Source organism: Anolis carolinensis, unplaced genomic scaffold, assembly GCF_035594765.1.
Source record: "Anolis carolinensis isolate JA03-04 unplaced genomic scaffold, rAnoCar3.1.pri scaffold_7, whole genome shotgun sequence".
NCBI lineage: Eukaryota > Metazoa > Chordata > Lepidosauria > Squamata > Dactyloidae > Anolis > Anolis carolinensis.
Genome location: NW_026943818.1, coordinates 1,340,890 through 1,367,208, shown reverse-complemented (window position 1 = coordinate 1,367,208; position 26,319 = coordinate 1,340,890). Strand labels below are relative to the sequence as shown.

Below are 26,319 nucleotides of genomic sequence, written 5' to 3'. Positions count from 1 at the left end.
CCTGATGTTTTGGTGCTTAATTTGTAAAATCATAACCTAATTTGATGTTTAATAGGCTTTTCCTTAATGCCTCCTTATTATCCAACATATTCGCTTATCCAACATTCTGCCGGCCCGTTTATGTTGGATGAGTGAGACTCTACTGTATATATAATACATATATTTGAATATATATATATTTAAAAAAACCAATGTATTGTGGCTGAATCCTTACAACATTTGGAATGCATTATTGTTCAAGCAGATAAATACTACACCTCACCTTACTAATATTTCAGTTATAATCAGGAAATCCTCATTGATGTTTCCTGTTGCTCTGTTGGATTACATTTATTTATTTATTCATTTATTTACTACGTTTATATCCCGCCCTTCTTACCCCGAAAGGGACTCAGAGTGTCTTACAAATTATATGTACATACAATATATTACATTATTAACATAGCCCATTATTAGCATTATATATTACTATATTGAATGCTATATATTAGCATATAGCATTAGAATGCTATATATATATATTACTATACCACTATACTGTAATATTATTAGCAATATTACATGTAATATATATGTAATTAATATTATTGTATTGTATTAGTATTATATTACATTATAATATTATTATTAATATTATATGTATATACAGTATTTTATATTATTATATATTATTGTATATTGTATTGTATATTTTTTATTCCTTTGTCTCTCTCACCCCGAGTTTTTTATCTTTGTATTCATGCGGCCCGCCCTTGTTATTACTGTTTCTTTGACTTGTGTTGTAATGTATATTATTATTTATTGTATTGTTTAATTGCTCTATGATATGTTGTTTTTATATTTTGTTATATTGTTTTGCTTTGGGCATGGCCCCATGTAAGCCGCCCCGAGTCCCCGTTGGGGAGATGGTGGCGGGGTATAAATAAAGTTTTATTATTATTATTATTATTATTATTATTATTATTATTATTATTATTATTATATTGGCCCTAGAGCATCAGTTGGTACAAATTACACTGGGGGAATCTCTTGCTATTTTATTCCAACCAAGAACTCTGGGATCAGTAAACGCACAAGCAGTTTGATACCAAAATGTCAAAAAGACCAGTGTTGAGAGGGAGAGAAAATTCCTTTTAGTCCAGTAGATGGTGCCAGGGTACCCTGCAAAATAGTAAATTATTTATTCTGTACAAAACCCTTTTTCTCTCTCTCTTTTTGTTTTAAAAAAAAATGGCTATTATAGGATTTATGATGTAATCTACCCAAGCTCATATATGAATTAACATAAAAGATGAAATCGGATTAATATTTATAAACGTGCCCCGAAACTTATACATTATTAAACCGCGGAACCATAAATTACCTTGTGCAGTGTGTGCGTATGTAGCTAGGAATTGGTGAACCAAAATGGTACGGCTCATGTCTTTCTTATTTGACTCTGTTTTGTTTGGTATTGTACCTGGTTACTGTATCTGGTTTTATTGATGGTGGTGTTGTCATTAGGTTTTAATTTCTTGTTAACTGATTATATCTCCTATGTATTTATGTTCTTGCGGTATTATGTTCTAATTGCTGTATGGTTTGAACGTTGTATGTTTGCTGTGGTATTGGAAACCACCCTGAGTCCCTTGAGGAGATAGGGTGGTATATAAATAAAGTTTAATAATAATAATAATAACTTTATTCTTATATCCCACTACCATCTCCCCAAAGGGACTCGGGGTGGCGGTATATAAATAAAGTTTTATAATATTAATATTAATAATAATAATAACTTTATTCTTATATTCTGCCACCATCTCCCCGAAGAGACTCGGGGTGGCTCACATGGGGTCAGGGCAGTATATAAATAAAGTTTAATAATAATAAGAATAATAATAATAATAATAACAACAACTTTATTCTTATATCCTGCCACCATCTCCCCGAAGGGACTCGGGTTGGCTCACATGGGGCCAGGGCGGTATATAAATAAAGTATAATAATAATAATAATAATAATAATAATAATAATAATAATAATAATAATAATTTTATTCTTCTATCCTGCCACCATCTCCCCGAAGAGACTCGAGGTGGCTCACATGAGGCCAGGGCGGTATATAAATATAGTATAATAATAATAATAATAATAATAATAATAATAATAATAATAATAATTTTATTCTTATATCCTTCCACCATCTCCCCGAAGAGACTCGGGTTGGCTCACATGGGGCCAGGATGGCATATAAATAAAGTTTAATAATAATAATAACAACTTTATTTTTATATCCTGCCACCATATCCCCAAAGGGACTCGGGTTGGCTCACAAGGGGCCAGGGTGGTATATAAATAAAGAATAATAATAATAATAATAATAATAATAATAACTTTATTCTTCTCTCCCACCACCATCTCTCCGAAGGGATTCGGGTTGGCTCACATGAGGCCAGGGCGGTATATAAATAAAGTTTAATAATAATAATAATAATAATAACAACAACAACAACTTTATTCTTATATCCTGCCACCATCTCCCCGAAGGGACTCAGGTTGGCTCACATGGGGCCAGGGCGGTATATAAATAAAGTTTAATAATTATAACAATAATAATATAATAATAATAATAATAATAATAATAATAATAATAATAATAATAATAACTTTATTCTTAAATCCCACCACCATCTCCCCGAAGGAACTTGAGGTGGCTCACATGAGGCCAGGGCGGTATATAAATAAAGTTTAATAATAATAATAATACCGGCTGTTAGTAATGGTGGGAGTTGAAGTCCAAAACACCCGGAGGGCCGAAGTTTGCCCATGCCTGGTCTGGATGTCGTCTTGTAAGTACCAAAGATAGCTTTTGGTGACTTTTTGTGCCTCACGAGCAGGAGGTAGGTGTAAATATTCCGGCTACATCTGACATATGCAAAGCTCTCCTCCTATTACAGTTTGGCTAATGATTTTCCAGCGTATCTACAAGCTGAATGCTAATTTCCTTCCCCCTCCTGACTGCCTCTCTTTCATCATTGCAATAAAATTGGCATCCAGAAAGAGGCCTGAATGTCATCACTCGCAGCGATGCAAAAGAAAGAGAAACGGAGCGCTGTCCTTCCTCGGAAGGAGTTTAAAACCCACTCAGTGCTTACTCAGGAGTGAAAGCATCAAATTAAAGTGTTTATGCTGACAAAGGACAAATGGTGGATTTCAGCAAACGATGCAAGATCCGTCTGATTGCCGGCTTGTCTCGGAAAGCTTCTGGCCATGGCGATATAATGAAATGCGTGCATAAAATTAAAGCGCTTGGAAGTCGGGCTGGGGAAGCGGCGAGATGCGTTCCGGTGGTCTCTGGTGGCCGAGCCTGATCTCTGGGCACCGGCATTGTTTCATATTCATAAATCAGCTCTCTGCGCATTGGCAGTGTCTGTCTGCAGCACGGGCGGTGCCACCAAGAGACCGGGCCTCTCAGCCAGGAACCCGAGTGAAAAATGATGCCGATCGATGGGTCTTTGGAGAGCCCCGGATTTCTACCGAGGAAGAGCAGCAAATTGAATAGCAATGAGCGTTTGTGAATAAGTGCCCTGTCAGGGACGGATGACACTGATGGATGAGAGAGATCTAAATGTTGCTCTCTCCACGCGGCACATGTTCGCCGGTGTGGCAAGCTGAGGTGGCAACAGCAAACAGATTCTCGGGTGCAGAAGATGCGGGTGTCTCTTTAGTAACAGGAAGGAAGCCTGTTTCATAGAAGGTTTTGTGTGTGTTATGGTGTGCGGATGAACATTTCTGGTAATTTATTTCGCTTGGGATGAGAACATGTCCTTATTGGGAACAGAAATATTTTGAAATACTTTTATATGTACATCGTAAGTAACTCGAGTCAAACCAAAAAATTCATCTACGTTGTCAAAGGCTTTCATGGCTGGAATCACTGGGTTGCTGTGAGTTTTCCAAGCTGAATAATAATAATAATAATAATAATAATAATAATAATAATAATAATAATAATGATATATTATGTACATCATAAGTCATTTTGGAGACAGGACTTGAGTCAAAGCACAAAGTTCACCTATGTTGTCAAAGGCTTTCATGGCCAGAATCACTGGGTTGCTGTGAGTTTTCTGTGCTGTATAATAATAATAATAATAATAAATTACGTACATCATAAGTCATTTTGGAGACGGGACTTGAGTCAAAGCACAAAGTTCACCTATGTTGTCAAAGGCTTTCATGGCCAGAATCACTGGGTTGCTGTGAGTTTTCCGGGCTGTATAATAATAATGATAATGATAATAATATAATAATAATAATTTTATTTTTATACCCCGCCTCCATCTCCCCAGGGGGACTCGGGGTGGCTTACATGGGGCCAAAGCCTGGGAAAATACAATAACAAACATAAAGACATGATATATATATATATAAAATAAATAAAAATGTACATCAGTCATTTTGGAGACGGGACTCGAGCCAAAGCACAAAGTTCACCTATGTTGTCAAAGGCTTTCATGGCCAGAATCACTGGGTTGCTGTGAGTTTTCCAGGCTGTATAATAATAATAATAATAATACATCACACAGTCCTAAATGCTTGGGAAGAGTTTGACTTGTGATTTTGTAATACAAAATCCAGTATATATATCTCATTTGCTGTGTCATACTACATATAATAACAACTTTATATGTCCCGCCTCTATCTCCCTGAGTCCGAACAACATAGATTAAAATGAGAGTCAATAAAATGAAAACATAACCACGTAAAACAACATCAAACAGTGATTTAAAACTTGAACAGTAATAATTACTGAACATTCAGAGGGTAAAAATTGTGCATAGAATGGCCATTTTTCAGAAGCATTCTCTCCTGATGATTCGCCCACATCTGTGGCAGGCATCCTCAGAGGTTGTGAGGTCTATTGATGAAACAGAACAAACTTCCAGATGTTCCTGTATCCCATCTCCCATCAGCCCTAGTCATGATGTCTAATGATGAGGAAGCCCGGAGTTTCCAAAAGGCCTTTGGCGTTTAATTGTTGTTGGATTGATCTATCTGCCCATTCCATAATAGCCCCATTCTTGATGTGTTGCCATTGTTATACTGCATTTTGTTGTGCATTTCAACTGTGAATTACCTTTCCCCATTTCGGCACATTCTGCACTTTGCCCGGGATTTATGATAGTCTCCAGTTTTTAACATTGTATGCTTCATGCTGATTTTAATGATTGTTTTTTTTTTTTTTACTGATGTTGATGTTTTTATTGGGTTAATTGTGCTTTTGCTTTGTTATTGATATTTGATTGTTTTATCGGGCCAGGCCCCATGTAAGCCACCCCGAGTCCCTTCGGGGAGATGGGGCGGGGTATAAAAATAAAGTTATTATTATTATTATTTTAGTCCGGCACCTGGAGAGCCACATGCAATGACGTGGCGGGCCTTCGATTTGACACATGTGCCTTGTGCATGATAATTTTGTATGCCATATTTTTAAATATTGTCGTGCATGAGACTAAGTCTGTAGTTGTGTGTTCCCAGACGAGTAGAGCATGCATGCCATGCTCCAGCAGTTTGGGAACAGCATCAGCCTTGAGTTCTCTCGAGGGCTGGAGATGTTTGGCGCCCAAAGAGCGCCGCTTGGCGCCCGTCCCCAGAGGCCCTCTGCGCACCATGTTCAGGCCGTTGCCAAACTGGGCAATGGAGTGGTGAGTTGGAAGGGCCGTGTCCAGATGGAGCTTGTTCTGGTTCAGTGCCTCCGATAGAAACATCATGAATGCCCTCTTTGTTGTTCTAGCTAGCTAGATGCCAAATGCTTAGCAAACCTATGAAGTGGCAGTTCTTGGGCTCCTCGGCCACATGCGGCCAGGGAATTGAGCATTTGGCAGGTCTCTGGCAGCTACAGCGGAAGGAGGCTGTCTCACTGCACATTGCCTCACCAAAGTCCACAATCCTTTTCTCTGTGGAGTTTAGGGTGCCTGCCATAGATGTGGGCGAAACGTCAGGAGAGAATGCTTCTGGAACATGGCCATACATCTCGGAAAATACACAACAACCCTGTGATTCCGGCCATGAAAGCCTTCGACAACACATATAGCAGAGTAACTTATTAGTAGCAGCGTGACCCAGCATCATGATGAAAATAATAATAAAATAAAACTTTATTTATACCCCACCACCATCTCCCCGCTCGGGGGGGTTTACATGGGGCAGAGGCCCAAACAACATAGAACAAAGCATAGGCAACACCTGCACTGGTTTCTGCCAGAGTCTTTGCAGTTCAATCTTGACGTACTGATAGCGGCTGAGTTTTTCCTGTTGTTTTTCGTCAATGCAACTGTCACCTGGGATGGCAACATCAATGATCCAAACCCTTTTCTTTTCCACAACTGTGATGTCTGGTGTGTTGTGTTCCAGAACTTTGTCAGTTTGGATTCGGAAGTCCCACAGTCTCTTGGCGTGCTCATTTTCCAATACTTTTCCAGGTTTGTGATCCCACCAGTTCTTTACTGCTGGGAAGTGGTACTTGAGGCATAAGTTCCCATGAATCATTTGGGCCACATGGTTGTGCCTCTGTTTGTAGTCTGTCTGTGCGATTTTCTTACAGCAGCTGAGGATATGATCCATGGTTTCGTCGGTTTCCTTGCACAGTCTGCATTTTGGGTCATGAGCTGATTTTTCGATCTTGGCCTGAATTGCCTTTGTCCTGATGGCTTGCTCCTGGGCTGCAAGGATCAGGCCTTCTGTCTCCTTCTTCAGGGTCCCATTCGTGAGCCAGATCCAGTTCTTCTCCTTGTCAGCTTTTCCTTCAATCTTGTCAAGGAACTTTCCATGCAATGTTTTGTTGTGCCAGCTGTCAGCTCTAGTTTGTAGTGCGGCTTTCTTGTACTGGTTTTTTGTCTGCTGTGATTTGAGAAGTTTTTGATTTTGGACTTCAATCAAAGCAGGTTCTTCACTTGGCTTTACATATTCTGCCAGGGCATGTTCTTCTTTGACTGCTTGTTTGACTTGTAAGAGTCCTCTGCCCCCTGATCTTCTAGGCAGATATAGCCGGTCAACATCACTGTGAGGGTGCAGTGAATGATGAATGGTCATGAGTTTTCTTGTTTTTCTGTCCAAATTGTCCAGTTCCACCTGTGTCCAATTTATAATGCCAGCAGTATATCTTATGACAGGCATGGCCCAGGTGTTTATGGCCTTGATGGTGTTGCCTCCATTGAGCTTGCTTTTGAGAATTTTTCTGACCCTTTGTGTGTATTCTTTGCTGACCACAGTTTTCACATGTTCATGCTTGATGTTGTCCAGCTGTAGTATGCCCAGATATTTATAGGCCTCTGACTGGTGACACTTTATTGTTTGGCCATTGGGCATATTTATGCCCTCACTTTCAATGATTTTTCCCTTCTTCAATGCCACTGTCGAACATTTGTCCAAACCAAACTCCATGCTGATATCAGTGCTAAAGATTCGGACAGTGTTGGTCAGAGACTGGATTTCAGTTTCCGTTTTCCCATATAGCTTCAGGTCATCCATGTATATCAGATGTGAAATTTTGTGAGAATTCTTAGATGTTTGATAGCCGAGATTTGTTTTTTGTAAGATTGTTGACAGAGGGATCATGGCAATAATGAAAAGCAGAGGGGACAATGAGTCTCCCTGGAAAATTCCTCTCCTGATGTTGACAAGTCCATAGCTTTCATTTCCAACAAACAGTTCAGTTTTCCAGTGCTCCATCATGTTTTATTATTATTATTATTATTGACACAGCGACGTTGTATGACACAGCAAACAAGATAGACATGCTGGATTTCGTTTCACAAAATCACAAGTCGAACACTTCCCAAGTGTCTAGGACTGTGTGATGTATTTTCGGATGATGCGTGCAGATCCCAGCAGGGTGGCCTTTTGCAGTTGGCAGATTGTAATTTTGTCAATGTCTATTGTTTCCAAATGCCGGCTGAGATCTTTTGGCACGGCACCCAATGTGCCCATCACCACCGGGACCACCTGCACTGGTTTCTGCCAGAGTCTTTGCAGTTCAATCTTGACGTACTGATAGCGGCTGAGTTTTTCCTGTTGTTTTTCGTCAATGCAACTGTCACCTGGGATGGAGACATCAATGATCCAAACCCTTTTCTTTTCCACAACTGTGATGTCTGGTGTGTTGTGTTCCAGAACTTTGTCAGTTTGGATTCGGAAGTCCCACAGTATCTTGGCGTGCTCATTTTCCAATACTTTTCCAGGTTTGTGATCCCACCAGTTCTTTACTGCTGGGAAGTGGTACTTGAGGCATAAGTTCCCATGAATCATTTGGGCCACATGGTTGTGCCTCTGTTTGTAGTCTGTCTGTGCGATTTTCTTACAGCAGCTGAGGATATGATCCATGGTTTCGTCGGTTTCCTTGCACAGTCTGCATTTTGGGTCATGAGCTGATTTTTCGATCTTGGCCTGAATTGCCTTTGTCCTGATGTCTTGCTCCTGGGCTGCAAGGATCAGGCCTTCTGTCTCCTTCTTCAGGGTCCCATTCGTGAGCCAGATCCAGTTCTTCTCCTTGTCAGCTTTTCCTTCAATCTTGTCAAGGAACTTTCCATGCAATGTTTTGTTGTGCCAGCTGTCAGCTCTAGTTTGTAGTGCGGCTTTCTTGTACTGGTTTTTTGTCTGCTGTGATTTGAGAAGTTTTTGATTTTGGACTTCAATCAAAGCAGGTTCTTCACTTGGCTTTACATATTCTGCCAGGGCATGTTCTTCTTTGACTGCTTGTTTGACTTGTAAGAGTCCTCTGCCCCCTGATCTTCTAGGCAGATATAGCCGGTCAACATCACTGCGAGGGTGCAGTGAATGATGAATGGTCATGAGTTTTCTTGTTTTTCTGTCCAAATTGTCCAGTTCCACCTGTGTCCAATTTATAATGCCAGCAGTATATCTTATGACAGGCATGGCCCAGGTGTTTATGGCCTTGATGGTGTTGCCTCCATTGAGCTTGCTTTTGAGAATTTTTCTGACCCTTTGTGTGTATTCTTTGCTGACCACAGTCTTCACATGTTCATGCTTGATGTTGTCCAGCTGTAATATGCCCAGATATTTATAGGCCTCTGGCTGGTGACCCTTTATTGTTTGGCCATTGGGCATATTTATGCCCTCACTTTCAATGATTTTTCCCTTCTTCAATGCCACTGTCGAACATTTGTCCAAACCAAACTCCATGCTGATATCAGTGCTAAAAATTCGGACAGTGTTAGTCAGAGACTGGATTTCAGTTTCCGTTTTCCCATATAGCTTCAGGTCATCCATGTACATCTGATGTGAAATTTTGTGAGAATTCTTAGATGTTTGATAGCCGAGATTTGTTTTTTGTAAGATTGTTGACAGAGGGATCATGGCAATAATGAAAAGCAGAGGGGACAATGAGTCTCCCTGGAAAATTCCTCTCCTGATGTTGACAAGTCCATAGCTTTCATTTCCAACAAACAGTTCAGTTTTCCAGTGCTCCATCATGTTTTATTATTATTATTATTATTGACACAGCGACGTTGTATGACACAGCAAACAAGATAGACATGCTGGATTTCGTTTCACAAAATCACAAGTCGAACACTTCCCAAGTGTCTAGGACTGTGTGATGTATTTTCGGATGATGCGTGCAGATCCCAGCAGGGTGGCCTTTTGCAGTTGGCAGATTGTAATTTTGTCAATGTCTATTGTTTCCAAATGCCGGCTGAGATCTTTTGGCACGGCACCCAATGTGCCCATCACCACCGGGACCACCTGCACTGGTTTCTGCCAGAGTCTTTGAAGTTCAATCTTGAGGTCCTGATAGCAGCTGAGTTTTTCCTGTTGTTTTTCATCAATGTGACTGTCACCTGGGATGGCAACATCAATGATCCAAACCTTGTTCTTTTCTACAACTGTGATGTCTGGTGTGTTGTGTTCCAGAACTTTGTCAGTCTGGATTCGGAAGTCCCACAGTATCTTTGCGTGTTCATTTTCCACAACCTTTGCAGGTTTGTGATCCCACCAGTTCTTTACTGCAGGGAGGTGGTACTTGAGGCATAAGTTCCAATGAATCATTTGGGCCACAGAGTTGTGCCTCTGTTTGTAGTCTGTCTGTGCAATTTTCTTACAGCAGCTGAGGAGATGATCAATGGTTTCATCGGTTTCCTTGCACAGTCTGCACTTTGGGTCATCAGCTGATTTTTCGATCTTGGCCTTGATTGCATTTGTTCTGATGGCTTGCTCCTGGGCTGCAAGGATCAGGCCTTATTATTATTATTATTATTAGTGTTGGAAGAGACCTCTAAAGGCCGTCTAGACCAACCCCGCTCGTGTCAGGCAGGAAGGCACCATCCAAGCCCCCCTGACAGATGTCCATCAAGTGTGTTGCGACACATCATTTGGAAAGCTCTGCTCGAGTACGACTCTCCCAAGTCTCTTTGGCACCTTAGATGTGTCCCGAGTGCAATTGTATTTCCGCTTCTGGTGGGTTCGGCAGTGTTCTTCCTTGTTAGCTATTGTTGGCAGCTGACCTCTCCTCTGAATGTTCTTGCTCTCCAGTCGGCCCTTTGGAAAGAATCCCTTTTTATGTCCGTTTTTAGTTCTCTGAAAACGGGGCCATGGATGGCTCTGAGGCTGAAACGAATCGCCGTTGCCTGGCGTGAACGAGGATGCTTTGAGTGTCCCACTGCTTATAAATGTGATGTATTTGGTACTGTAAAGGTAATGATCCTCAACGGCAGCAATATTCCATAACAGGAGTATCTGTCACATTCTCCGGGATTACCATGTTCATTGATTTGTGTCTGTAAATCTGCTGCCTCTACCCTTTAAACTTGATCTATAATTGGACCTCCTTAAATGGTTCAGATCAGATAGTCTGTATTTCCTCGGCAGTGTCACTGTCAGCGCCTGCCTTTTCATTATACATTCAGCAGACTTGATAAAATCAGCAGGACACCTCATTTGAAACTGTTTAATCGCCGCCTTTTCCTTTTTACGCAGCCATTGAGGTGGTCAAGCGATGTACACAAATCATCGTAAATGGGGGGAAAAAATAAATGCGGCTTTCTGGGTGACCCAGCTAAATAGATAGCGGTATGCAAAACAAGTTAAAAAGTCATAAATGCCAGAAAAATCTCCTAATTGGCGTAAAAAATTGGAGGCAGCTTGGTTTCCGTCTCCAAAAGGAGAGCGGCCTAAAAAATATTGCCTGGGTTGCATTACGGCTCATTCAGAAAAAATGCAAAGTTCGGCTCTAAAATGTTGAGTCGGAAGATGTAGTTGAGGTTTGGTGCATTTGTTCGTGTTTGGTTAGGTTTGTGTTTGTTGTGTGTTTGGTTTGCAGCATTCAGTGCAGTGCAATAAACTACCGTATATACTTGAGTATAAGCCGACTCGAACAGAAGCCGAGGCACCTAATTTTACCACAAAAAAACTGGGAAAACATTGACTCCAGTATAAGTCGAGAGTGGTAAATTTCAGAAATAAAAATATATACCAATAGAATTACATTAATTGAGGTAATTACTGTATATACTCGAGTATAAGCCTAGTTTTTCGGCCCTTTTTTTAAGACTGAAAAAGCCCCCCTCGGCTTATACTCGGGTGAGGGTCCTGGTTGGCTTATATTTGGGTCAGCTTATACTTGAGAATATATAGTACATTTATTATTTTTCTCTATTATTATTCGGATTATTACATTTCTTATTTTTCTCTATTATTGTTGCTACTATGACATTTATTTTACTCTATTTTTATTATTATTAATAATACATTTATTATTTCACTCTGATCTTGTTATTATTATTGCATTTATTATTTACTCTATAATTACATGTATTATTTTACTCTATTATTATTAAAAGGATACATAAGCACATTGACTTTGAAGAAAATGAGAATAATGATTTGATCAGAGTTGGACAGTCTTATCTTAAATTTGAGCTTTATGTAAATACAGTAGAGTCTCACTTATCCAACACTCTCTTATCCAACATTCTGGATTATCCAACACATTTTAGTAGTCAATGTTTTCAATATATCGTGATATTTTGGTGCTAAATTCGTAAATACAGTAATTACAACATAACATTACTGCGTGCTGAACTACTTTTTCTGTCAAATTTGTTGTATAACAAAGTTTTGGTGCTGAATTTGTAAAATCATAACCTAATTTGATGTTTAATAGGTTTTTCCTTAATGCCTCCTTATTATCCAACATATTCGCTTATCCAACGTTCTGCTGGCCTGTTTATGTTGGATAAGTGAGACTCTACTGTACATTGATTGAGGTAATTACTGTATATATTAAATTAAATTTATTTAATGCTTAGACCATAGGTCTTTCGCATGCAAGACAAACAATTACACAAAAGCCAGACCATCAAATACAATATAAAACATGCCATTAAAACCCTATATTAAAAAAACATTAAAATGCTGCAAATATCAATGTCAGGATATGCCCTTCAAATACAGTAGAGTCTCACTTATCCAACTTGCTTATCCAACGTTCTGGATTATCCAACGCATTTTTGTAGTCAATGTTTTCAATACATCGTGATATTTTGGTGCTAATTTCGTAAATACAGTAATTACTACATAGCATTAATGTGTAATGAACTACTTTTTCTGTCAAATTTGTTGTATAACATGATGTTTTGGTTCTTAATTTGTAAAATCATAAGCTATTTTGATGTTTAATAGGCTTTTTCTTAATCTCTCCTTATTATCCAACATATTCACTTATCCAACATTCTGCCGGCCCGTTTATGTTGGATAAGTGAGACTCTGCTGTATTTCATGGATTAGCTTCTTGGCCTTTTGGCTAAGATCAAGTGTGTAGTATATACTTGAGTATAAGCCTAGTTTTTTAGCCCTTTTTTTAAGACTGAAAAAGCCCCCCTCGGCTTATACTCGGGTGAGGGTCCTGGTTGGCTTATATTTGGGTCATCTTATACTCGCGAATATATAGTACATTTATTATTTTTCTCTATTATTATTGGGATTATTACATTTATTATTTTTCTCTATTATTGTTGCTACTATGACATTTATTTTACTCTATTTTTATTATTATTAATAATACATTTATTATTTCACTCTGATCTTATCATTATTGCATTTATTATTTACGCTATTTATTATTACATGCATTATTTTCCTGTATTTATTATTACAGTAGAGTCTCACTTATCCAACATAAACGGGCCGGCAGAATGTTGGATAAGCGAATATGTTGGATAATAAAGAGAGATTAAGAAAAAGCCTATTAAACATCAAAATAGGTTATGACTTTACAAATTAAGCACCAAAACATCATGTTATACAACAAATTTGACAGAAAAAGTAGTTCATTACACATTAATGCTATGTGGTAATTACTGTATTTACAAATTTAGCACCAAAATATCATGATATATTGAAAACATTGACTACAAAAATGTGTTGGATAATCCAGAACGTTGGATAAGTGAGACTCTACTGTAGTTGAGGTTTGGTGCATTTGTGGTCAGGGATATGTGGTATGTTAGGTTCGTGTTTGTTGTGTGTTTGGTTTGCAGCATTCAGTGCAGTGCAATAAACTACCGTATATACCCGAGTATAAGCCGACCCAAACAGAAGCCGAGGAACCTAATTTTACCACAAAAAAACTGGGAAAACATTGACTCCAGTATAAGTCGAGAGTGGTAAATTTCAGAAATAAAAATATATGCCAATAGAATTACATTAATTGAGGTAATAACATTAATTTCGTTGTGCAATATTGCAATGACAATAAAGTTTACTTTTGATTTACATTATTTATATTCCGCCCGTCTCACTCCGAAGGGCACTCACACAACATACATATGCGGCAAACATTCAGTAATGTTTAATACACTTGACAAGATAGACAATTGTACATAGATCGATACCTCCCCACTTTTTAAGCGGTTCCTATTTATCTACTCACATTTTGCTTTCGAACCGCTAGATAGGCAGAAGCTGGGCTAAAGACCAGGAGCTCACCCCGACCTGGGCTTCGAACTGTCAACTTCCAGATTGACAAGATTTATTGCAGCTAAAGCCCAGTGTTGCCCTTTTGCTCGTTCCGTCTTTCAAAAGTGTCCGGATGCAATTGTGGTGCAAGAACCTAAACTCAACCGCGTTTTCTCTTCTGGTTTCAGGTTCTGGTTCTTTGGCAGCCATGGCGGTCTTTGAAGACAAGTTCAAACCGGATATGGAGGTAAATAAATGTTCTCTCTGGATGAACAGACAATAGCAGCATGGAGTTTGCATGTGTGGTTGTCTAATGTGTGGCCCTGATTGTTTCCTGTAATAGCAAGTAATAATATGTGAATAGCATTTCAGCTTCAAAGCCTGGCTGCTCCCTGCCGGGGAGGGGGGGAATCTTTTGTTGGGAGGTGTTAGCTGGCCCTGATTGTTTCCTGTAATATCAAGTAATAATATGTGAATAGCATTTCAGCTTCAAAGCCTGGCTGCGCCCTGCCTGGGGGGGAATCTTTTGTTGGGAGGTGTTAGCTGGCCCTGATTGTTTCCTGTAATAGCAAGTAATAATATGTGAATAGCATTTCAGCTTCAAAGCCTGGCTGCTCCCTGCCTAGGGGGGGGGGATCTTTTGTTGGGAGGTGTTAGGTGGCCCTGATAGTTTCCTGTAATATCAAGTAATGATATGTGAATAGCATTTCAGCTTCAAAACCTGGCTGGAAATCTTTTGTTGGGAGGTGTTAGCTGGCCCTGATTGTTTCCTGTAATATCAAGTAATAATATGTGAATAGCATTTCAGCTTCAAAGCCTGGCTGCTCCCTGCCTGGGGGAACCTTTTGTTGGGAGGTGTTAGCTGGCCCTGATTGTTTCCTGTAATAGCAAGTAATAATATGTGAATAGCATTTCAGCTTCAAAGCCTGGCTGCTCCCTGCCTGGGGGGAATCTTTTGTTGGGAGGTGTTAGCTGGCCCTGATTGTTTCCTGTAATAGCAAGTAATGATATGTGAATAGCATTTCAGCTTCAAAGCCTGGCTGCTCCCTGCCTGGGGGGGAATCTTTTGTTGGGAGGTGTTAGCTGGCCCTGATTGTTTCCTGTAATAGCAAATAATAATATGTGAATAGCATTTCAGCTTCAAAGCCTGGCTTCTCCCTGCCTGGGGGGGGGGGGAATCTTTTGTTGGGAGGTGTTAGGTGGCCCTGATAGTTTCCTGTAATATCAAGTAATGATATGTGAATAGCATTTCAGCTTCAAAACCTGGCTGGAAATCTTTTGTTGGGAGGTGTTAGCTGGCCCTGATTGTTTCCTGTAATATCAAGTAATAATATGTGAATAGCATTTCAGCTTCAAAGCCTGGCTGCTCCCTGCCTGGGGGAACCTTTTGTTGGGAGGTGTTAGCTGGCCCTGATTGTTTCCTGTAATAGCAAGTAATAATATGTGAATAGCATTTCAGCTTCAAAGCCTGGCTGCTCCCTGCCTGGGGGAACCTTTTGTTGGGAGGTGTTTCCTGTAATATCAAGTAGTACTATATGTGAATAGCATTTCAGTTTCAAAGCCTGGCTGCTCCCTGCCTGGGGGAAATCTTTTGTTGGGAGGTGTTAGCTGGCCCTGATTGTTTCCTGTAATAATATGTGAATAGCATTTCACCTTCGAAGCCTGGCTGCTTCCTGCCTGGGGGAAGTATTTTGTTGGGAGGTGTTAGCTGGCCCTGATTGTTTCCTGTAATACCTTGAAAGCGTGTTGTATGGGATGTGTCAGCCGCGGACGCTTCTGCCGCAGAGAGAACTTTCCAATTCTCTGGGCTGTTGTCATTAAAACGGGTCGGAAATTAATATTTTTCCCCCTGTCAAGATGAATGCGCCTGCTTTCCGGTGCTAATTGTCAGGATGTCTTGATGGCGCTCGGAAAGGGCAGCGGCGTTCGGCAAGACCATCACATCACAGGGAAGCGATTCAAAGGCAGACTGTCCTGCACCCTCTGGTATCGACTTGCAAATTAGCATCTGGAATCTAATTAAACAAGCCTAATGAAAGGAGCAGCTGAATTCTGCTGGAAAAGACAATCAGCCTTTTCCCCCTCTGATAGATATTCCCTGCGACTGAAGCCGCGCACCAAAAGCATCGCGTGAGCACCGTTAAAGGAATTAGCATTTATTTGAAGGCGAGGAGCTCCGCGTTTGGCATGCGCCGGTGTCCCCAGAGAGCCGTGCCACAACACAGAGTGCACAATATTTATACATCCGTGACAGGCAATAATAGCAACTTGAAAAATTTCTTTTGCTGGAATTTCAAGTTGAGAGCTGCCAAAAGCGGAGAGGATCAAACCTGCTCTGGCAGCTGCTGTGCCCTACAGTGAGAACAGCCCACTTTGAAGACGCGCGGCTTCAAGCAACCAAGACTGCCGGCTTAGCCAATTTTCGCAGGTTTCTCCAGCCCTGGCTCTCTGCCTTTGAAGATGAGTTGCCGAGGATTCTCCCACCGCCTCGGGCGCCTTCGCACCAGCCGGGCCCCATTCCCTGCTTCCTCAGGCACCATCTCGATCCGGGACCCTCTCCACAGGCCGGAGATGTGGGCCTCTGCAGGGGCGGTCGTGGCTTGCCGGAGATGGCAACGGGTTCCGCCCTGAAGCTCTCTCGACAACACAACACCAGGCACCTCGACTCAGCCAAAGTCATGTCACCGTCTGGCTCTGATGAGATGTAATCGCGCATGTTATTAGGGCATCAAGAATTCTCCTTCTCCTCCAGATTAAAGCATTTGCTCCTCATGGGTTAGGACATGAAGTTCTTTGCCGGATCAGTTGCCAAACGGGTTTTCAAGGAGGGATATTGCTTTGGTTCAGGAGGAGATGGTGTTCTTGGTCCAGTCTCTGGGCTGTTTGTATGTCAGGCAGTTACAGAACCTCATGTTAAGAGGGACGATGCTGTCACTATAATTCAGGCATGGGCAAATTTTGTTGTCGTGGGGCCGTTTACACACTAGGCGGGCAGTCCCACAAGGGGTAGAGCAGGGCCAGGGTCATGCTCAGGTTGTCCTCCCAGCATACAGATAGGGCTGCTTGCTCCATCCTTATGTTGTGAAGAAGGCAGGCAACCGACCCAATTCTCCTCCCCTGATCCTTGAGATGTCCTTTTGGCATTATGCCAGGAGGAGGGCGAGACAGGCGGTGGCTGAGAGCGCTCCAGAAGGCTCTCAACCACCACGCGCCTTCCTTGAGCTGTCCTCCTGGATGAAGTCGTTTGCCCCGTCCTTATGCTGGGAGGAGGGTGAGATATGTAGTGGCTGAGAGCACTACAGAAAGCTCTCAACCACCACGCGCCTTCCTTGAGCTGTCCTCCTGGATGAAGTCGTTTGCCCCGTCCTTATGCCGGGAGGAGGGTGAGATATGTAGTGGCTGAGAGCACTACAGAAAGCTCTCAGCCTCCACGCACCTTCCTTGAGCTGTCCTCCTGGATGAAGTCGTTTGCCCCGTCCTTATGCCGGGAGGAGGGTGAGATATGTAGTGGCTGAGAGCACTACAGAAAGCTCTCAGCCTCCACGCACCTTCCTTGAGCTGTCCTCCTGGATGAAGTCGTTTGCCCCGTCCTTATGCTGGGAGGAGGGTGAGATATGTAGTGGCTGAGAGCACTACAGAAAGCTCTCAGCCTCCACGCACCTTCCTTGAGCTGTCCTCCTGGATGAAGTCGTTTGCCTCGTCCTTATTCCGGGAGGAGAATGAGATATGTGGTGCCTTCCTAGAGCTGTCCTCCCTGAGTAAGGATGGAGCCGTTTGCACCATCCTTATGCCGGGAGGACGGTGAGATATGTGGTGGCTGAGAGCGCTCCAGAAGGCTCTCAGCCACCACGTGCCGTCCTTGAGCTGTCCTAAGGATGGAACTGTTTGCACCATCCTTATGCCGGGAGGAGGGTGAGATATGTGGTGGCTGAGAGTTCTCCGGAGGGCTCTCAGCCACCACGTGCCTTCCTTGAGCTGTCCTCCCGGAATAAGGATGGATCCGTTTGCACCATCCTTGTGCCGAGAGGAGGGTGAGATATGTGGTGGCTCAGAGCGCTCTCCAGAAGGCTCTCAGCCACCACGTGCCTTTCTAGAGCTGTCCTCCCGGAATAAAGATGAGGCCGTTTGCACCATTCTTATGCCGGGAGGAGGGTGAGATATGTGGTGGCTGAGAGCGCTCTCCAGAAGGGTCTCAGCCACCACGTGCTGTCCTTGAGCTGTCCTCCTGATAGAAGGATGAATCCGTTTGCACCGTCCTTATGCTGGGAGGAGGGTGAGATATGTGGTGGCTGAGAGCGCTCCAGAAGGCTCTCAGCCACCATGTGCCATCCTTGAGCTGTCCTCCCAGAATAAGGATGGAGCCGTTTGCACCATCCTTATTCCGGGAGGAGAATGAGATATGTGGTGGCTGAGAGCACTCCAGAAGGCTCTCAGCCACCACATGCCTTTCTTGAGCTGTCCTCCCGGAAAAAGGATGGAACTGTTTGCACCATCCTTATGCCGAGAGGACGGTGAGATATGTGGTGGCTGAGAGCGCTTCAGAAAGCTCTCAGCCACCACGTGCCTTCCTAGAGCTGTCCTCCCGGAATAAGGATGGAGCTGTTTGCCCCGTCCTTATGCCGGGAGGAGGGTGAGATATGTGGTGGCTGAGAGCGCTCCAGAGGGCTCTCGGCCACCACGTGCCTTCCTAGAGCTATCCTCCTGGAGTAAGGATGGATCCGTTTGCACCATCCTTATGCCGGGAGGACAGTGAGATATGTGGTAGCTGAGAGCGCTCCAGAAGGCTCTCAGCCACCACGTGCCTTTCTTGATCTGTCCTCCCTGCAGAAGAATGGAGCTGTTTGCACCATCCTTACGCCAGGAGGAGGGTGAGATAAGTGGTGGCTGAGAGCGCTCTCCAGAAGGCTCTCGGCCACCACGTGCAGTCCTCCTGATAGAAGGATGAATCCGTTTGCACCGTCCTTATGCTGGGAGGAGGGTGAGATATGTGGTGGCTGAGAGCGCTCTCCAGAAGGCTCTCAGCTGCTGCGTGCCTTCCTCCCCTGTCTTTCTGGCCTAGAGATGTGGTGTTATGTAATGTTGTGTTGTTTTTATGATTGGAAACCGCCCTGAGTCCCATCCGGGAGATAGGGCGGTATATAAGTAAAGTTTTATTATTATAATTATTTTATTATGACACAGCAAACAAGATAGCTATGCTGGATTTCGTATTACAAAATCACAAGTCGAACACTTCCCAATTGTCTAGGACTGTGTGATGTATTTTCGGATGATGTGTGCAGATCCCAGTAGGGTGGCCTTTTGCAGTTGGCAGATCGTGATTTTGTCAATGTCTATTGTTTCCAAATGCCGGCTGAGAACTTTTGGCATGGCACCCAATGCGCCGATCACCACCGGGACCACCTTCACTGGTTTCTGCCAGAGTCTTTGAAGTTCCCTCTTGAGGTCCTAATAGCGGCTGAGTTTTTCCTGTTGTTTTTCATCAATGCAACTGTCACCTGGGATGGTGACATCAATGATCCAAACCTTTTTCTTTTCCACAACTGTGATGTCTGGTGTGTTTGTGTGCTCATTCTCCAATACTTTTGCAGGTTTGTGATCCCACCAGTTCTTTACTGCAGGGAGGTGGTACTTGAGGCATAAGTTCCAACGAATCATTTGGGCCACGTAGTTGTGCCTCTGTTTGTAGTCTGTCTGTGCAATTTTCTTACAGCAGCTGAGGATATGATCCATGGTTTCATCGGTTTCCTTGCACAGTCTGCATTTTGGGTCATCAGCTGATTTTTCGATCTTGGCCTGAATTGCCTTTGTCCTGATGTCTTGCTCCTGGGCTGCAAGGATCAGGCCTTCCGTCTCCTTCTTCAGGGTCCCATTCGTGAGCCAGAGCCAGGTCTTCTATTATTATTATTATTATTATTATTATTATTAATTGCCTTTGTCCTGATGGCTTGCTCCTGGGCTGAAGGATCAGGCCTTCTATCTCCTTCTTCAGGGTCCCATTCGTGAGCCAGAGCCAGGTCTTCTATTATTATTATTATTATTATTATTATTATTATTATTATTATTATTATTAATTGCCTTTGTCCTGATGTCTTGCTCCTGGGCTGCAAGGATCAGGCCTTCTGTCTCCTTCTTCAGGGTCCCATTTGTGAGCCAGAGCCAGGTCTTCTCTTTATCAGCTTTTCCTTCAATTTTGTCAAGGAACTTTCCATGCAGTGTTTTGTTGTGCCAGCTGTCAGCTCTAGTTTGTAGTGCGGTTTTCTTGTACTGGTTTTTTGTCTGCTGTGCTTTGAGGAGTTTCTGATTTTTGACTTCAATCAAAGCAGGTTCTTCACTTGGCTTTACATATTCTGCCAGGGCATGTTCTTCTTCTTTGACTGCTTGTTTTACTTGTAAGAGTCCTCTGCCCCCTGATCTTCTAGGCAGATATAGCTGGTCAACATCACTGCGAGGGTGCAGTGAATGATGAATGGTCATGAGTTTTCTTGTTTTTCTGTCCAAATTGTCCAGTTCCGCCTGTGTCCAGTTTATGATGCCAGCAGTCTATCTTATGACAGGTATGGCCCAGGTGTTTATGGCCTTGATGGTGTTGCCTCCATTGAGCTTGCTTTTGAGAATTTTTCTGACCCTTTGTGTGTATTCTTTGCTGACCACAGTTTTCACATGTTCATGCTTGATGTTGTCCAGCTGTAATATGCCCAGATATTTATAGGCCTCTGACTGGTGACACTTTATTGTTTGGCCATTGGGCATATTTATGCCCTCACTTTCAATGATTTTTCCCTTCTTCAATGCCACTGTCGAACATTTGTCCAAACCAAACTCCATGCTGATATCAGTGCTAAAAATTCGGACAGTGTTAGTCAGAGACTGGATTTCAGTTTCCGTTTTCCCATATAGCTTCAGGTCATTCATGTACATCAGATGCGAAATTTTGTGAGAATTCTTAGATGTTTGATAGCCGAGAGTTGTTTTTTGTAAGATTGTTGACAGAGGGATCATGGCAATAATGAAAAGCAGAGCAGACAATGAATCTCCCTGGAAAATTCCTCTTCTGATGTTGACAAGTTAGGGTTGTTATTATTATTATTATTATTATTATTATTATTATTATTATTATTATTATTATTATTATTATTATTATTATTATTATTATTATGGTTTGTGGTGGTCAAGTGTCCGGGCAGCACGGAGAGTCCTGGCTTTGGCTTTGCCTCCCGACAGCCGACGGGCTTTCACCCGGACGGGGCGCTGTCACCCCATCAGTCTCATTTGCTGACGGGCGGACGCGGTGACAAGCTGCATATGAATGCCGGCTTCATTAGTGGGGCTGATCAGAATCCCCGTGTCCCCGCCGTGGGGCTCAGGTGTGGCCTCTCCTGGCTAATCCCCCCAGCTGACACTCGGCGGTTTAATGACTCCGCGGGAAGGTGGCGGCTCGCCGGGAAGTTTGCCAGCAGACAATGGAGATCAAGGGAGACGCTCGGCATTAAGCTTGGAGAGCTGCCGGAGCAACTTGCATCCCCACCGGCAGAAGGCACACAGCTTAGGCAAATGCCGGGAATGGGGCGGGGGGGGGGGGGGACACGGGTCCGGCCCCTTGACAAAAATAAGCGCCCGGCGTTTTGCGTCTCCATAAGTCCCTTTGTGCTTTGGCGCCTCGGACACATTCCTCTCGGCCAGAGCCACGGGATTAGCGCAAGTGCATTCCGGTTCCTGCAAAGGCAGAGGCATCTCCTTCCTCCCCACGGTTCCGCCTTCAGTGCGGACACAATCAGGGGATAGTTAATATGGGTTGTGTGAGAATTACTCACTGTGATCGCTTCCCTTTTTCTTCTAGTAGCCAGACCTGCATTATCCCTTATTTACCGTTCTTCTGTACTCCATAGCTTAAGAATATATGGTCTCCCCATACACTAGAGTTTTAACTGTCTGTGTATGGGAAGTATAATATTTCCAAATCACGAAGCACAACCACCTCCGAAATTGGCAGACGTGAATACCATTTTTCCGGACTGTATGCCCATGTGCTTCTTCAAGACTTGGCTGCCTCCTGCCTGGGGGGAATCCTTCGTTGGGAGGTGATTAGCTAGCCCTGATTGTTTCCTGAAGGAATTCCCCAAAGTGAATGTCGGAATTGATCACCTTGACTAGCATCGAATAGCCTTGCAGCTTCAAAGCCTGGCTGCTTCCTGCCTGGGTGAATCCTTTCTTAGGAGGTGATAAGCTGGCCCTGATTGTTTCCTGTAGGAATTCCCCGAATTGAATGTTGCAATGGATCACCTTGATTAGCATCGAGTAGCCTTGCAACTTCATAGCCTGGCTGCTTCCTGCCTGGGGGGAATCCTTCCTTAGGAGATGATAAGCTGGCCCTGATTGTTTCCTGTAGGAATTCCCCGAAGTGAATGTTGCAATGGATCACCTTGATTAGCATTGAGTAGCCTTGCTTCTTCAAGGCTTGTCTGCTTCCTGCCTGGGGGGAATCCTTCGTTGGGAGGTGATTAGCTGGCCCTGATTGTTTCCTCTAGGAATTCTCCGATGTGAATGTTGCAGTTGATCACCTTGATTAGCATTGAGTAGCCTTGCTTCCTCAAGGCTTGTCTGCTTCCTGCCTGGGGGGAATCCTTCGTTGGGAGGTGATTAGCTGGCCCTGATTGTTTCCTCTAGGAATTCCCCGAAGTGAATGTTGCAATGGATCACCTTGATTAGCATTGAGTAGCCTTGCTTCTTCAAGGCTTGTCTGCTTCCTGCCTGGGGGGAATCCTTCGTTGGGAGGTGATTAGCTGGCCCTGATTGTTTCCTCTAGGAATTCTCCGATGTGAATGTTGCAGTTGATCACCTTGATTTAGCATTGAGTAGCCTTGCTTCTTCAAGGCTTGTCTGCTTCCTGCCTGGGGGGAATCCTTCGTTGGGAGGTGGTTAGCTGGCCCTGATTGTTTCCTGTAGGAATTCCCTGATATGAATGTTGCAATTGATCACCTTGATTAGCATTGAGTAGCCTCGCTTCTTGAAGGCTTGTCTGCTTCCTGCCTGGGGGGAATCCTTCGTCGGGAGGTGGTTAGCTGGCCCTGATGGTTTCCTGTCTGGAATTTCCCTTGCTTTTGAGGGTTGCTCTTTATTTACGGTCCTGCATTTTGTTGGACTGTGAAAAGAACGAACTTAAGACGCTTAGGCTTCAGAAATGGAGGTTTTCGTTCTTTTTAGCCTTCACACAACCTGGCTTTGGCTTCCCAATGAACGTGGCTTCGTTTTTCAGGGCAAAACCTCTTGTCGAAGCTCAGGCATGTTCAGGGAGGTAATGAATAGAATAATCTGCACCTTGGTCTTTAATGGCTGCGACTGAAAGGTTGGCACAGCCTTGCAAATTCATACAATCCTCAAATTTCGGTGGATTTATATCAGGCGGCTGCTTGTGTGAGCAGTGAAATAAGAATGGGAGGCCTCGGATCAGACGTTCCTGCCTTGGCAGGTAATTCGACATAAATTGTTAATGTAAATCCAGGTTAGTAGGGACTTAAAAAAAAAGAGAAACTAAAAAAAAGAGATAAACTGCTGATTAATTCAGTATAGAACTCAATTACAAATTGAAAGGGGCCACGGCGGGATTCCAGAACCCTAAAGACAACAGATGTTGAATTGATACTCCAGCATATTTCACATTGGTATGAAATATTAACGTGGTTTATTGTACTTGCGTTCTCGGATACGGCGAAAGGGGAGAGCGGGCTCCCAAGCATTTGTACCGGTGCAGGCTTTTGTTTTTCCAGAGACATATATTTTTTTGGGAGGTTAATGCTTTCAAATAATGCAGGAAGGAAGGATTTAAAATCTTGTTCTATTTTGAGTAGATGTTTAAGCTGCGGCCCAAAGAAATCCTTCAGCCGTTTGTCAATTGCGTCTCCTTTCGTATAAATTAGACATGTCCAAAAAATTGTTTTGAATCGTATATCGGAATTATTTCGGATTGTTCTCGCTTTTTGATACGCATTCCGAGACATTGTCTCACAGCGCAACCAGCAATGTAATTCAAACCATTGTTGGCCCATTCTCTAATTGTCTCTTAATGTTTCGTTAATTCCCCCCCCCCCCCCCAATTTTTAAAAAAATATGTTTAAAAATATTTTTAAAAAATATTTTGTTTCTGCAACCTACCTAGAATGGGAGCTTGGCGCAGCCTAACATGGCTGCCGCTCCCCGGCCAATCAGAAGCTTCCATGATGGACGCAAAGGTGGGGGCTAGAGTTGATGAGGATAGTTCAAGAAATGAGGGCGGGAGAGCCCTGTAAAAGCCCCCCCCCCCCCCCCGGGTTCCTTTTTTTTTTTTTTTTGGCGATTGCGCATGCGCGTCCGCCATTTTAGAAACATTCAGAATAATTACGAATTTTCTGAAATATCCGAAATTTTTGGGTGAAAAAATCGGAAATACTTTCTATATCGAAGCGCCAGCGCCCCCTACTTTGGAAACGAGAATTGAAACATTTTTTTCATCGATCGGACATGCCTAGTATAAATACTAGTAATAAATACTGTTAATAATAATAATATATATCTATATATATAAAAGAGTAATGAAATTTCGGCCTAGGACAAAACAACAAAACTACACATCCCAGAAACACTAAACTTGGCAGCACAACCCCTCATCCATGCCTCTACGTTCTTACAACAAAAAGAAAAGAAAAATAAAGTCCTAATTAGAGGGAGAGGAATAATTGTTTTTATCCAATTGCTGCCAATTAGAAGGCTAAGCTCCACCCACTTGGTCTCCTAGCAACCCACTCAGCCCAGGGGACAGGCAGAGTTAGGCCTCACTTAGGCCTCTTCCACACTACCTATAAAATACAGATTATCTGATTTGAACTGGATTATATGGCAGTGTAGACTCAAGGCCCTTCCACACAGCTTTCAACCCATTTATAATGGACTTAATGTCAGGAGAAAACCTTTACCCTTGACCTTAACTACCACCAATTCCTCAATACTTTATTTCCCAGACCACCAGACTTGGCCACAGCAACAAGTGGCCGGGCACAGCTAAATATATATATATATATATATATATATATATATATATATATATATATATGATAAAAGTCAGTGTTTGTATGTGTGTTTGTTTGTGGGTATGTGTGTATGTATCTGTGTATGTGGCAGCTTTCTGATTGGCCACCACTTACACAGACAACTACAACCGCCACGAATGACGGATCTGGACCAAACTCAACACACTTAATCTCTATGATCCACTTTACGCCCTGGTGCCATTTGCGGAATGATGGACCATGCGTGATGGGATTTGTAGTACTTTCAATTGCTATGGCTCCCATAGGCCACTGCGATGCCCACCAGTGACGGAACAGGACCTAACTTGGCCCCAGAACCCCTTTCTGTCCTGGGGCAGATTGGGGGAGGATGGACCAAGTAGCTTCACTTACTTCTTGCTCTGGGAGTTGTAGTTCACCCTTATACAGACACCACTGAACCTAGTCGGATCTGGACCAAACTTGGCACGCAGACCCATCATGCCCAACTGTGCATACAGGCAGGGTTTCGGGGTGATTGACCTTTGCCTCTGGGAGTTGTAGTTCACCTTTATACAGACACCACTGAACCCAGCCGACTTCGGATCTGGACCGAACTTGGCACACAAGTTTCTCAAATGACCTGGGCAAAAATTATTCCTCTCCCTGTAATTAGGACTTTGTTTTTCTTTTTGTTGTATCAACCTAGAGCCGTGAATGATGGATTGTGTTGTCACAGGTTGGGGGGCCTGTAGTTTTGTTGTTTTGTCTGCTGCCCTGATGCCATCACTCTTTTATATATATAGAAGGTTCGGGTCGGCTTATACTCGAGAACATATAGTACGTTACGATTCATAACAGTTGTGAAGTCGGAATGAAAATAATGTTATGGTTGTGGGTCAGCACAACACGACGAACCGTATTAAGGGATTAGGAAGGTGGAGAACCACTGTCTTGGAAGGAAAACTTTGGCGATGGGTCCAAAGTTTGCCCTGCAAATTGTCCGCTTGCTTCCTTTGCCTGGATTTCTGCCGTTAGATAGGCGACTGAATGGCCACCACGTTTCTTGCGAATGAGGCCGTTGTGAGGGGAGGGGGGAGGGAGGGGGAGGGAGGGGGGCTGCTTGGGACTCTTGTCAGCGCAACCGGGGGAGGTAATCTATCAGCTTTGGATGGTCCACAAAACGCAACTCTCCAGGTAACGGGTCTAAAGTCGAGATTTAATGCCGCCTCTCCGCCGTGATGTTGCCGTGACAGTTTAAAACTCGTTCCCTAAATCTCCGCAGACTTTATCGCCAGCAGCGGGCCCATATCGCGTTTAATGGCATTGCGGGCCATAAATCATC

At 43.1% G+C, this 26,319-nt stretch overlaps 1 protein-coding gene across 1 annotated transcript in view; it reads left to right on the top strand.

The window, feature by feature from the left end:
* psmb7 (proteasome 20S subunit beta 7) overlaps positions 1-26,319 on the top strand; it is a 44,513-nt gene that overhangs the window by 9,795 nt on the left and 8,399 nt on the right. The window contains exon 6 of the mRNA XM_062959499.1: positions 14,142-14,200. Coding sequence (XP_062815569.1) covers positions 14,142-14,200 — 59 coding nt within the window. The remainder of the gene's footprint in view (positions 1-14,141; positions 14,201-26,319) is intronic.